General features: G+C 35.0%; 1 protein-coding gene across 1 annotated transcript; it reads right to left on the bottom strand.

Annotated features, from left to right (window-relative positions):
* Positions 1-8,311: 8,311 nt before the first annotated feature.
* LOC131845357 (uncharacterized) lies at positions 8,312-10,243 on the bottom strand. The gene is made up of 3 exons (XM_059194412.1): positions 10,078-10,243; positions 9,605-9,731; positions 8,312-8,395 (listed from the first exon to the last, which is right to left on the bottom strand). The coding sequence occupies exons 1-3, from the start codon at positions 10,101-10,103 to the stop codon at positions 8,312-8,314; spliced, it is 237 nt and encodes a 78-aa protein (XP_059050395.1). The 5' UTR covers positions 10,104-10,243.
* Positions 10,244-14,576: the final 4,333 nt, after the last annotated feature.

The following is a 14,576-nucleotide window of genomic DNA, read 5'->3' as shown; positions in this document are numbered from 1 at the left end:
GCATCTCGAACAGAATCAGTCCATCGTACAGTTGCCCTACCTCTGCCTCTTCTTCCGTCTACGTGGCCTATAATTAAACATTTTGCCAAATTATCTGGTTTCCGATGGGCCACGTGGCCGAACAAAGTTGGCAGACGTTGGAAGTACACAGTAGAGAGATCAGCTCTGATACCCAGTTCCAATGTAGATGCATTAGTGCGGCTCTCCGTTCATGATATTCCTAACATTTCGCGCCAACGCCACATCTCGAAAGCATCTATTTTTGATTTTACGATTTCCAGCACACTGATGGTATGTGATTGCCGTCACTAATGAGCATCTCCAACACCAGGATAATTGCAGGTGAGCTGCTGGAAACTACAAGTGGTCGTTGTATGGATTTTACGATTTCAGTACACCAGATGGTAAGTTACCGTCAAGTGGCCTATGAGTATCTCCAACAATAGAATAATTGCAGGTGACTTGTTATGTTATTCGATATGTGGTCGTGGTCAATTCCATGATAAATTCGATGTTGCGGACTATTTTTTGTACCTTTTTTATTATCTATGTTTTTTATAATAGAAGAAAAAAAAATTTTTTATAAAAGAAATAAATTTTATTATTTCTTTCTTTCTCTCTTTCTTCTTTCTTTCAAGTCAAATACAATATATTTACGACCATACCGGTACCGTTTTCTTTGCTCGTCATCTTGATCTCCATACTTCACAGTGCTGTTCATGTGTAGGGGACATATTTACCATCAGGTGGGCCGGTAGTTACATCATGTGATCATGTGACGCCCATGATATCACTTATGGGTTGCCATTTCAGAAGACTAAACTGTCATCTTTCATATCCTGTAAAGTTCAATATCTTCCACCCGTTTATCTGTCATAAATCAAATCAATATATCTGCGTTTGCAAAGGCAGAAACTCAGATGTTATTGTGTTGATATAAGCTTGTACATGATTACAAAATACAGATTCATTGTTAAATTCTATTAGAAAGAATAGAGTGACTACCAGCATATGCTATTACTATTTTAGTAAAAAAAAATAGTCTCATCATCTTTAAATAAAAAAAATACTTTCACTTTCGTTTTCGTTTATTGCTTAAATTTTCATCAAGATATGTTCAGTCGTTTATTGTTGAAAATATAACATTACTAATATTTTAAATGCGAAATTAACTATATGTCTGTCTGTCTCGCCAAAACTACTGAACATATTTAAGTGAAATTTGGTACACAGATAGTCTAGATCCTGAGAAAGGACATAAGCTACTTTTTATCAAAAAATGGATTGTAAGGAGTTAAAAGGTGAAATGAATAGTTGTAAGGAAGTATTGTCATTTTTTAATATAGAACAATGAAACTTTGTCTTTAGTTTTTTGGGTTAGGTTATTTTTTTAATCATTTGGTCAAGATATTTATTTGGTCACAATATCAGGTGGACGAAGTCGCGGACGCAGCTAGTGTAACATATAGACAAATAGACAGAGAGACAGACAATTATTTGTAAACATGGATAATGCGTTTGAAGACAATTCTTTCGTAGCCGCAGCACGTATTAACGTCAGACTTAGTATTAACTGGTGTAATCCAGAATTCTTTTACTCAGTGTCCAAAGAAACAATACCAATATGTATGTATATTGTTTAATTGAAAATTTGTTAATTATGACGACAATTGTGTTTACACAACACAATCTTGCACACGCAATCGTGAGTGAAATCGTTTTTGTCTCATTTTTATGTATTTTCCAGAAGTAACTGATAGGACTATACTCCAGTCAGCTCGTGACCACGGCTAGTGCAACCTAGTGAAACGTCGAGAGAGGTAAATTTATTTAAAACTTTATTTGCCATAAAATTAGTTCGTGTGGAGACCCGGTTTTTAATATAAATAACTAGCTTTTTCCCGCGGTTTCGCCCGCATTAATTTATCCCCTGAGGGGTGGAATTTATCAAAATCCTTTCTTAGGGGATGCCTATGCCTGCATAGTAGCTTTATGCATGCAAAGTCTCAGCCCGATCGGTTTAAAATTGACAAAATTTCATATAAACTTTCATCCCCTATTTTATCCCTTTGGGGGTAGAATTAATCAAAATTTCTTTCTTAGCGGATGCTTACGTCATAACATCTACCTGCATACCAAATTTCAGCCCGATGCGTCCAGTGGGGCTGTGCGTTGATAGATCACTATATCAGTCACGTTTGAGTTATATATATTTAGATGTATATTAAACACGAAAGTTTAAAAATAACTAATTGATAGTATTTAAGAAAACTTTGGTAAATTTCTTAATTACAAGACGTTTCTCGTTAACTCCTACATTCAGAAGGGAGTGATATGTACCCACATACAAGAACATTCCAGCGCCTGTTCGCTTCTTGTTAGCAAAAACCATACTGCAAGAGCCAGAGACACTAGGGTCTCTGGCTCTATGCTTCTCTGCTCTATGGTTTATATTACTTCCGTATGCATGCAATTGCACATCACTTCCTTTAATCATGTACATATTTATTACTAGAGACCGGATTATATGCAACATAAAAAGCTTGTTATATGCATGCAAATATGCTTGAAATATGCACGAAAATTGGTAGAATATGCAAAATTTATCACCTTTTTTTTTATTTCAAAATCAGCATAAAATTAGTAAATTATTTCTTGAGAGACGATAATAGGTACAGTAACATTAAAATTTGTAATTTTTTTACAAACGTAAGCAAGTATGAACTTGTAACAATTTATATGCGTGATAGGTCTATCTTTCATTTTATTATTATAACTGTCAAAAAAAAAACGAGCGCGGCTACTGACTGCGTTCCGAAATGCAGTAAAAAGTCACAATTATTACTCAATAGCCCGTATATTTTGCGACTGTTATTATATTAAATTTGGTCGCATTTTGGAACGCAGGGTGAGTGAAAAATATTGTAATTGTACCGATAATATGCATCATAACTAGATCTTAGATAAAATATGCTATTACCTCTGAGAATGGCTAAAATATGCAAATGCATATAATCCGGCCTCTATTTATTACACAAACGTGGAATGATCGTATGACAGTATTGATCGAGATATGAACCCCCGGGTCCTCAGACTACAGTCTTTCTTTTTAAGGGATGATAATGGAATGGTTCACAGACTTTAATGGCATACGCTGGCCGGGCACCAGCGGTAGCGTCATCGGGTGACCTCCATTCTTTTATACTGTTCACTTCCTTGCCCAATTCATGAAAGATTCTTCTAACGCTTTGAAACAGCGCCACATCTGCCAAATTCTTTTTTAAGGTGACAATGTCCTTAAGCATGCTGGCTACGTCGAGGTTATCAAATGTGACTGGAGGAAGTTTATTTGACGACCTCGGTGGGCTAATTGGTTTAGCACACTGCCTTACTTCCTATGGTCGCGGGTTCGATTCCTCGCACGGTACAAACATTTGTATCCCCGAGTATGATTTTTTGTATCGGTCTGGTTGTTTTCTATGTATAATATGTATGTGTTTATGAAAAAAATATATGTATTTGTAACAGTTATCTAGTACCCATAACACAAGCTTTAGCTAGCTTAACTTGGGTCTAGATGGCGCTGTGTGAATTGTCCTGGGATTATTATTATTACATTTAAACCCTTCGCCACAAAACTCGGTACGTCGTCTCCTTCAGCAGCATTATACATTCCTGCAAGCTTTACTTCACGTCACGTCAAGGCTCGAAAGGACTCTACACCGACTGTAAAGTTGACATATCATAAGTATATAATAGAAACACACTTTGATTGATTGATGTATTGAAAATATTGAAATAATCAATTGAATTTTTGTGGGATATTCTGTATATGACTTAAATAAAAAATTATATGTTAATATATCGCACACTTATTATTAATACTGGCTTAACTCAAAAATTACAAATTTTGGAAAGTCTACTATAAAACTGTGGTATTAAAGTGTAATTTCAAAAATTTTTATTTCTGTATTACACCAATATTGTACTAGATATATACTGAACAAAGCCTATTTTTTTTTTTTAATATCAAGTATCCTATGTTCATTGTAATACCTCCAAGATCATGTATACAAAATTTCATGATGATCGGTTCAGTAGATTTTGCGTGAAAGCGTAACAGACATCCCTACTTTCACATTTATAATATTAGGTTTAAGATTATTGAATATATATGAAAATGTAGCGTGAGTGGAAGATGTATTGCTCCCCGTTTATATTGGTCCCGAGCGTAATTTTGGTCATTTATGCTGTTATAAGGTTAAATATAATTATAATCAACTTACGTGTGTATGTGATAAATTTAGTTTATATATGTATGTATGTATGTGTATTATTATTTTATTATATATGAAGGTATCCGCTGAAAACCAGCGTCGTGGCACCCGTCACGACATATGCTGAGCAGAGACCTATTTGGTACTGTAATTATTAATATAAAAATGTAAATTAAAATTTAAAAATTATTTTCAATGTACCAAATAAACAATTTTCTTTCTTAGATTGGTTATATACACTCGCGAGCAACCAAATCGACTCAAGCACTACCTCTACATTAAAACATTGTTCTAAATAAAAGTAAACAACATTGAAATAAAAATAATGTTAATGTTATTTAAAAGCTTGAAACTTCAGTATATATGAATTCTTTTTTATTATTGGCGTCTGAACTTAAATGGGAGAAAAATGGAAGAAATTTTGGGTAAAGGAGTCTTGTTCAAAATTGACACAAATAAAACACGTTCAGACTTATAAAATTTATTGGTTCAGTATTTGGTATTGCTATATGTTCCAGTTCCAGCACAATGTATCATTTTAATTAAAATGTTGTATACTTTCACTTAAAATAATGTTTAAATGCAGAAATAGAAATAATCTTTATTCAAATAAACTTTTGAATACTCAAGTTTTTTTTATTCTACCGCTCATTCGGAATGCAGATTCATCACAAGAAGAATAAGCAAGAAACTCGTGTGTTGCTCTTTTAAATAAATATTGATTTAACAAGGACTAGGGACAATGACATAGAAACCGCTACGCACTTAATCTCTATTCAATCAGATAACATTGTCAGCGCTATGAATTTTAAGTTAGATATTTTGTACAAAAACATTATTATCATTTATAAATTCTTCAATTTTATAATAAGAGGTAGGTAGGAAGCAGAGGTAGAGCTTGAGTTGATTTGGTTGCTCGCGAGTGTATAATAGATATTTACATTATTGTAATTGATAATGTTAGCTGTTGATGTCAGTGATGATTAAATGTGTGAGACAAATTCAAAAACAACCTACACCACCTACCTACCAACCTAAATAAATAAAACTTAATTTAGGAAATGAAAAAGAAATAGAGTTTCATCATTTTACTGCATTTTACGGAAGGAATAGGTAGAGCATCCTTTGTGACTCACACATTATTATGTATGTACATTAGAGCAACAAAAACAATGCTGTTCAAATACGATACAGCCATGAAACTTTATTATTTATCTATTATATTGAATGTTTAATCAACTGAAACTATTTATTTACTGACGCAAATCAATAATTTGCATGACAAATAACAATGAAAGGCACAAATTAATCAATAAAATTCGGTTGTTGATAACGTTATTGCATTAACAATACAGATCGATTCATACAAATCATGTTAATTATTTGATAATTCTTAGCCAGGCCTAGAATATACATATATATATGATACAGGCATATATATATATATATATATACTAGCTGTCCCGGCTAACGTTGTTTTGCCATATAAATTAATAACGCTATAAAAAAATAGGGGTTGATGATAGAAGGGTGAAAATTTAGGATTGTATGTTTTATCATAAAAAAATAGAAACTAAAAATTTTGTCTGAAAATATAAAAAAAAAATGTTGGGGTGGACTACCCCTAACATTTAGGGGGATGAAAAATAGATGTTGGCCGATTCTCAGACCTACTCAATACGCCCACAAAATTTCATGACAATCGGTCAAGCCGTTTCGGAGGAGTATGGGAACGAAAACTGTGACACGAGAATTTTATATATAAGATGATCGAGATATGGGCTAACAGGAGAGCGCTGAATAACTAGTTGTCTCCCAGTGGTTGAAAGTAGACATAATTAATTTAAATTACAAGTTTAAACATTATTTTCTATCATATAATAATAATAATAATATCTCAGGACAATTTACACAGCATCACCTAGTCCCAAGCTAAGCAGAGCTTGTGTTATCGGTACTAGACAACTGATATAAATACATGGATACATTTTTTTATAAATAAATACATAATATACATAGAAAACACCCAGACTGATACAAACAATCATACTCATGAATACAAATGTTTGTACCGTGCGAGGAATCGATTCCACGACTATCGGATAGTAAAGCGGTGTATTAAACCACTGAACCACCGAGGCTGTCGACATAAAACTATAGACAAATACTATTATAGACAAACAATATTAATCTATTCTCAATTTGACCACGAACTTCGACAATAAACAAAAATACATATGTGCTTGTGATAAATACATACTAATGCGGTTTTTTTTTATTAAATAATTGCATTTTTACGCATATATTGCTTTCTTTTAGGACTACTCTAATGCTGTTGGCCGCAGCTGGCCTTTACAGCTTCACCGGACGTTAGGGGGCGAGTGCAGATGGCACTCCAAACCCGCGGAAGGACTTATGGAGCGGCTGAAGGCCAACTCCTGCCTAACGGATATATGCGTATATTGCACTTTTCTATATAAATTATAAGTGTGCGAATTTCATACTCCACCGTCTGCCGTAAAAAGGGGTACAGAGTTTTTACTTCACATATTAATATGTACCATATATAGATAACAAGCTGTTTCCGGTTTCACCCGCGTTAAAATTCAATAAAAAATACAGCCTATGTGTTATTCTGATACATAAGCTATATTACTGTAAAGTTTCATCAAAATCCGTTCAATAGTTTTTGCCTGAAAAAGTTACATACATCCATAATTACAGACTTTCGCGTTTATTATATTATATTACTAGCTACCGCTTACCCGCGGCTTCGCTCGCATTGAATCCATTAAATATAGGAACGTTCCATCTTATATACTGATACCTAACCTCAAAAATTTCAATTTGCTGAAACTATAGACAATATATTTATAACTTCATTACTGGCTGCTATATGGCGCTAAATTTCTTTTTTTATATGTATAAAGTATCCTAATTTCATTCTAATACCTCCAAGAACATGTGTACAAAATTTCATGATGATCGGTTTAGTAGTTTTTGCGTGAAAGTGTAACAAACATGTCTACTTTCATATTAGTAAGCGAACTGTGAACGTATCACGTTACGGTGACCACATCGTCGACAATACCGTTTGTCACCCCATCTGCCGTGACGGTACCCTCTTCTACGGCTGTATAACGCTGGCTAATAATGTTATGTAATATGTATTTTATAGTTACGTATAAAGTACTAAGCTTTGTAGGTACCTACTTATTGTGTTAAGTACGTACATATATAAAACATATTTTACACACCCATTTGTGTACACACAACGATAAATGTTGCAAACACATGTATGTGTACATTTCGATGAAAAGGTTTTGATCCCGATAATACCATAACATAGTCAGGCGGGAGTTGGCTTTCAGCCGCTCTATAAGGTCTTCCGCGGGTTTGGAGTGCCATCTGCACTCGCCCCCTATAGTGTATAGGTGAAGCTGTAAAAGCTAGCTGCGACTAACACGATCGAAAAATAAATTCAATGGAAAGTACCTATTGAAGAAGGGGGAAGGGTGATGGATTAGTAACAGCGTCGGCCTGTGGCCTCTTATCACTTAGGGGTACGAAAACTAAGACCTAGTAAATATACACACAAAGTTTTGTAAGAATCGGCCATGCCGTTTCGGAGGAGTTTTGCTACAAACACTGACTCGTAAATTAGAAATGTTAAATGTAGTAAAAAAGGATTTTTTTTATACTACCATGGTGGCAAACAAGCATACGGCCCATCTGATGGTAAACGATTACCGTATCCAATAGAGACCTGAAAAACCAGGGGTATCACGCGCGCGTTGCCGATCTTTAAAATACCTTAATCCTTGAAAAACCTCAAGCTGTAGTCTCTCGAGAAAACCTTGGCAAGTAGTTGATTCCACAATCTAAGTGTCCACGGGATGAAGCTCCTCTGAAACCACACTGTTACCTGAGACCACTTAGGTTATAGAATGTGGGGATGAATCCCTGTCGATGGTAAACGGTAGTTAAAATGTAGTAGTTATTATAACATATTTAATTTTGCTTTTTCTTCTAAATTATTGAGAATGACTCTTGGGTTGGTTACGACTCCAGTGAGCTGGTGCTGTACTTATGTATTTATCTTCAGAATGAGTGGTCACCTGCAAAAAAGGTTTGTTTAATGATTTTTTTTTATTGGGTTGTGTGGGCTATTGCCAGATGTTTGTAGCACCTGTAGCACTGCGACCTACATAGATCTATTGTGCTCGCCCTTTTTCAAAGTTCGCTACCTAGACCCGTCAGGGACAAGAATTGAAGGATATTCTTGGAGCGATGGTTTTTATCCCCTCGGGAAAGAGTGTAAACTTTCCAAAGGAGATATTTCGTTTATACATGAGTGGGATACAACCACATAGGATGTGAAGCGGCGTTTACTCTTCAGTTTGGCAGAATCTGCAGATACTTGTCGTGCATAGGCCTAGTTTTGCCATATGCTTGTTTAATTTGCAGTGTTCTGTGAGGACCCTAGTCATCATGCATATGTTGTTTTTACTCAATAGCAGTAGTCTATTAGAGTATTTATTTGAGTAACCTGATTGTTTAATGATTATCAGCATTGCGTTTTTCGAGAAGGGTATATTAAGGTTTCTTAAGGTTCGGCAACGCGCACGTGACACCCCTAATCTCTGACGTCCGTACGTTAAAGTAACCATTTACTATCAGATGGCCCGTATGCTTGTTTACCACCATCGTAGTATAAAAAAAATATTTAAAGATCTCGATGGTTTAGCAGTTCATCTGGATTTGAATGGTTTCCTAAAAGGATTGCATGTGTACCCGTGATATATGATGATGAGGTAAACAATCCCTATAAAGTCCCCTTCCCCCATCATAAATAATAATAATAATCCTGAACATTGAATACAAGTCACCAACTATTTCCAAGCTAAGCGGAACTTGTGTTATGGGTACTAGACAACTGATATAAATATGAAGTCGATTGTTAATTATAGACCGATGATACCATTGTTAGCAATGTACTATGTCAGGTTGACATCCACGCAGTACCCCCTGGAAACATTCGTGATAAATTCCTGGTTAATTTTCCACGATGGACTCATCTTATCATCCTCCACTAGTGCTTCGCAAGCCCAAATTCTTATCAAAGGCGAGAGAATCATTCCATTATATTCAATTTAAAAAAAAAACAAGCTGAGAAGTTCTTGAGGACGACGTCATGTCCTATTGGTACATATTTATAAAAAATCCCCGGAATGGTCGGCCTGTTCCTACATTGGTGGCATTGTTTGTAGTGATTGCCACTCTGTTATATTATGGATTTCAAAATTAATTAACTTGAAGAAAATTACCTCATGTACAGATACATGTTCTGTTGTAGTCTGTTTTATACCAGCATCTCCTCCGTATGGTAGCCTCGTAGATTGCACAGCATCATTGTCATCACCTAAACCCTTTATGATCGCATGAATCACGTGCCTGAATATAACAACATACAATTGACCAGTTAAAAAGCTGTCTCCTTAAAAGTCATGTGTACAGGGCTCCTTACACTTAAAGATATTCGTACATCATCTGCCGCTTTCTTATCCCATTTATTTGTGGTCGGCGTAATATGTTTTTCTTTTCCATTCATCCCTGTTCGCAATCATCTCGTCATTTACTCCCTTTCTTATCATATCATCTTTCACCTTCCATCCATCTCTTTTTTGACCTTCCTCTGCCCTTATAACCATCCAAATTCATATATAACACCTTCCTTAAAATATTATCTTCATTCCTACACATTACATACCCATACCATGATAGACGATTACTCTTCAACCTCTCCGACACCGGCGCCACTTTCATACTTCCTCTAATGTATTCATTCCTTATTTTATCCAAGCTCTTCAAGTGTTGGTATATCGTATAAATGGAGATGTAGCAATAGATATCACTAGCGAAAAGGCTTAACCAAATGACACCCTATACACTAGCTAATGCACAATATCACAGTTTAAATAGTTCACAATATTTATAACTTCTACGAATTTTTCATTTTATATATTTTTTTCTTTTCGTGGCTTGGCACGTTGGTGCATTTGCCAAAGACAAAATTAAGGAAACTTGTTTACGAATTAAATAAATTTAGGATACGGAATTTGGTGAACGACAGTCAACAACTACTGCCAGGCAACACTGACGATAAGTGTCACATTGCATTATAGTCTTTGACATATCACAAAAGTTCTAACACTTCCATCCGAGCAACTGCCTTGCATTCCCTATTTTTGTATATTTAGAATAGAATAGAATAAAATAGAATAGAAACATTTTTTTCTCAAATAATATCAACTAAGTAATAATAATGTTGAATATGTTAGTTCTAACTAAGATATTAAAAAAAATATATCAACAAAGTAATATCGTGATATTTTTTTTTGACAAATCAGGTTAATTAAATAATTATAATATAATAAAAATTAAGAAAAATATGTTTCTATTCTATTCTATTCTATTCTAAATATACAAAAATAGGGAATGCAAGGCAGTTGCTCGGATGGAAGTGTTAGAACTTTTGTGATATGTCAAAGACTATAATGCAATGTGACACTTATCGTCAGTGTTGCCTGGCAGTAGTTGTTGCTTAAATATTATTTTATCTTCCACAAACTATGTTTACTTTTGAGAGGCTTCAGATATATGATCTATCGGTCACCTATAGACTGTATATTCCGGTCGAAGTACGCACTGAATTTTTTTTTCAGACTAGTCTAATGCTTTTTAACACAGCTGGCCTACAGCTTCACCGGACAATAGAGGGCGAGTACAGATAGCACAAACCAAAGGAAGGACTTATGAGCGGCTGAAGGCCAACTCCCGCTGACGGATTCGAATTTAGTCTGAGGGCACCGCTAACGCACTGCAGTTCTGAAATATAAACTAACTGGCCGATATTAAAGTGTACGTTTTTTTTAAATAAAAAAGTTAAAGTACGACGCCGTCTTTTGTTTTCCATTATAAAAAATGTCATAAGAATTAGACATTGTGCTCTGCATTTTCTATATTAAATAATTATTTTTTGCAACAACAGTTCTAGATGTATTGCAGAATAGTTCTAAAAATTACTCCTAGATGGAGATACCGTCTGTGTGTACTGTTAATACAAACTATTTCGCGAGTGGAGTTCGTTATATTCCGCAAGAGGCTGTAACCGTTTTCCTGCCACCCGGAGGTCTTCTGCCTGGAACCGGTGTGCGTGTTCTTTAACAGTACTCTAGATTGGATTGCAGGTCAGTGGATTTTATGGGTATTTGTTGCCTTGACTGCAAGGACTATACAAGTTCGTGGACGCTCTGTAGGTCTGGTTAAGATCCTGTGTGTAGTAGCTATTTATACACCGCTATACCATATCTGTATGTATATATAAATGTGTATTTATGTGCATAGATGTAGGTTTAAAGTGCTCTGCAGTTTAACCACTCATTCGTTTTAATGAAATTCATCACTACATAGTATAAAACAGTCGCTGTCGCTGTCTGTCCGTACCTATATATGCTTAAATCTTTAAAACTACGCAACGGATTTGAAGCGGTTTTTTTAATAGGGATTCTAGAGGAAGATTTATATATATAATACTTGTACACCCGGACGAAGCCGAGGCGAGTAGCTAGTCTATATATATATATAAAATGAATTGCTGTTCGTTAGTCTCGCTAAAACTCGAGAACGGCTGAACCGATTTGGCTAATTTTAGTCTCGAAATATTCGTGGAAGTCCAGGGAAGGTTTAAACGGTGATAAAATATGAAGAAATTATATGTGAAATAGTAAAAATAACAATTTTATTTTCCCATACAAACTGCTGATCCTGTCAAACAAATGCGTAGCTAAACTTCAAAAAACCTTCGACATATTTAATTTTGAGGCGGAACGGAGTTTGTGGGGTCAGCTAGGTAATAAATAAATCATAATAAATTCTAACAACAACAAGTTGACGGCCAGCCTTATGGTAAGTAACCTACGGCTGTATACAGGAACAGAACTGCAACCACTTCATTTCTCAGAACACGCAATAATTGTATTAGAGTTACTAACCCAGCATATTCAAAAGCTAAATCCACGTATGAATTTTTCTCCTGTACTGATAGATGTTCATGTAGCTTGTGGTAGCCATCCAGCAGTTCTACTCCGGTTTTATTGTGGTCGTTTCGCAAATTAGATTTTTTCCTAAAAACAAATTAACAGTGTCAAATTATAATAGAGAACTAAGTAGTTATACGTTGAACTGTAAATTATTGTGGGCCTCCTGTTTAGTACACCGCTTAAGTTCCGATGGTCGCGTGTTCGATGGTGCACAGTACAAACATTTGTATTCATTAGTATGATTGTATCGGTCGGGGTGTTTTCTATGTATATTCTGTATGTATTATAAATCTGCTTACGTAATACTTAAACGGCCCAAACAGTAGCAAGGCAAAAGTGACAATAATAAAAATGACAATTCTATATAGAAAATACATTTAAAATTGGTAGAAAAATAAAAATGTGCACAGTTTGCAACATTCCATTAAGGAACCCTGCTACAGAAATTGGTGGGTATGCCTTCTTACCGAAGAGTTTCTCTAGACTTGGCTTCAGTGTCTGGTGCTATTCCAATGATTTCTTTCAGTTTCACCTCCAATCTATGTTCATAATTACCCAAAACTTGTAACATTATGTCTAGATATGTTTCGTGTAAATCCTTTTTCTATAAAAATATTTGGTATCAATGTTAAGGTATATTTAGTTAGTCACACTGTTACTAGATGGCGTTATTAAGGAAATTTACGCGCTCAATGGTTTATCTCCAGCCGGAGTATATGAAGTTTTCTTTTATATTTCATAAATTTCATACTCCACGCAATTTTCGTAAAGAGGGGTACAAAGTTTTTACAATCAATGAATCCATCAAAATATCTTTATTCACGTAGGTCTACAAACGGACTTTTATATGTCAAAATTAAAGTCAGTTTGGTGTGTTTTCGAGCTAAAAACTGACAAGAAACTAGGCTCTTATCCTTTTCAAATGAACTTTTGTTCATATTTAAAACAATATATCACAAATTTGAATTTAAAAATGAAACTGTCATTTTCAAATTCAAATTTGGGAGAATAGATTATCTTATAGATTTTTAATTGAGTATTTAAAACGGGCTGAGATTATGATGATTTAAAACGTTATTATCGATACATATACTAATATAATATAGTTACTAAAAACCAGGTCAGAAGATCAGAAGCTGTATGCCAGCTACGGACTACAGCATTAGAGTAGTCCGAAAAAAAACTACATTTTCTCAGTCTACAACCGAAACACAAATTATAAAGCAAGCTACTTAGCGGGTTAAATGGGTGAGACTGAGGTACACACGCAGTCGACATTGTACCGTTGCTAAGCTTTTATTGTACTGAACCGATTTAGGAATAACTACCAATAGAAATTTGTGAGTCTAATTTTTTAAAGGGGACAGACGAGCTTGCGGCTCACCTGATGGTAAGTGATTATCGCCGCCTTTGAGCACCCACAAAGGCATTTTAAAGTCGCTACTCTTTTATTATACTGAACCGATTTAGAAAAATATACTAATAAGAAGCCACGTTATTTCTGAGTCTTATTTTTTTATAGCGGAGGGCAACAAACAAGCTTGCGGCTCACCTGATGGTAAGTGATTACCGCCGCACATGAGCACCCGCAATACCAGGGGAATTGCAAGTGCGTTGCCGGCCTTTTAAGAAGGAATAAGCTCTTTTCTTGAAGGTTTCAATATAGTATTGGTTCGGAAATACCATTGCTGGAAGGTGATTCCAGAATATGGTTATGCGTGGCAAAATATAGGCTAAATAACATTACTCTACGACTTCACGGGAAGTACTAGTTAAAACACGAGGCGCAGTTAGTTATAGATTAGTTACCTTGTCAGTTAATATTATTAGATAATCCGGTGTCTTTCTAAATCTGGTGAGGACGGTACGTAAATCTTCTCCATAAATTTTTAATGCCTCAGATTCTATATTATATTTTCTGCAGTCTACAGAACTTGAAAATACTGAAAAAATATTGCGATTAGTACAATGTGAAACCTAGGGCAAAAGTAACACATGACTGCAAAATATGAACAACATTAACATGTCGAAGGAACGGATGTATTAATTTTTTTAAGTGCATTTATGGTTTTTAATTTTTTTCGAATTATGTGTTTGACGGCCACGGTGGTCTAGCGGGTTTGATTTCTCACACGACACAAATATTATTATTCTTTATGAGTATGATTGTTTGTATCGGTCTGTGTGTTTTCTACGA

This window comes from Achroia grisella, unplaced genomic scaffold (genome assembly GCF_030625045.1).
Source record: "Achroia grisella isolate CSIRO2021 unplaced genomic scaffold, CSIRO_AGI_Agris_v1 utg461, whole genome shotgun sequence".
In the NCBI taxonomy this organism is placed as follows: domain Eukaryota; kingdom Metazoa; phylum Arthropoda; class Insecta; order Lepidoptera; family Pyralidae; genus Achroia; species Achroia grisella.
Note: the sequence above shows the minus strand (reverse complement) of the source record. Positions and strands in the feature narration are given on the sequence as shown.

Coding starts and splice junctions, on each gene's coding strand:
- LOC131845357 (XM_059194412.1), bottom strand. CDS start 10,103: ATGAAAGTGGCGCCGGTGTCGGAGAG. Junction 9,732..10,077: donor GTGGCGCCGGTGTCGGAGAG/GTTGAAGAGTAA, acceptor TGTTATATTCAG/GCACGTGATTCATGCGATCA. Junction 8,396..9,604: donor AACATGTATCTGTACATGAG/GTAATTTTCTTC, acceptor CCTTTTTTGCAG/GTGACCACTCATTCTGAAGA.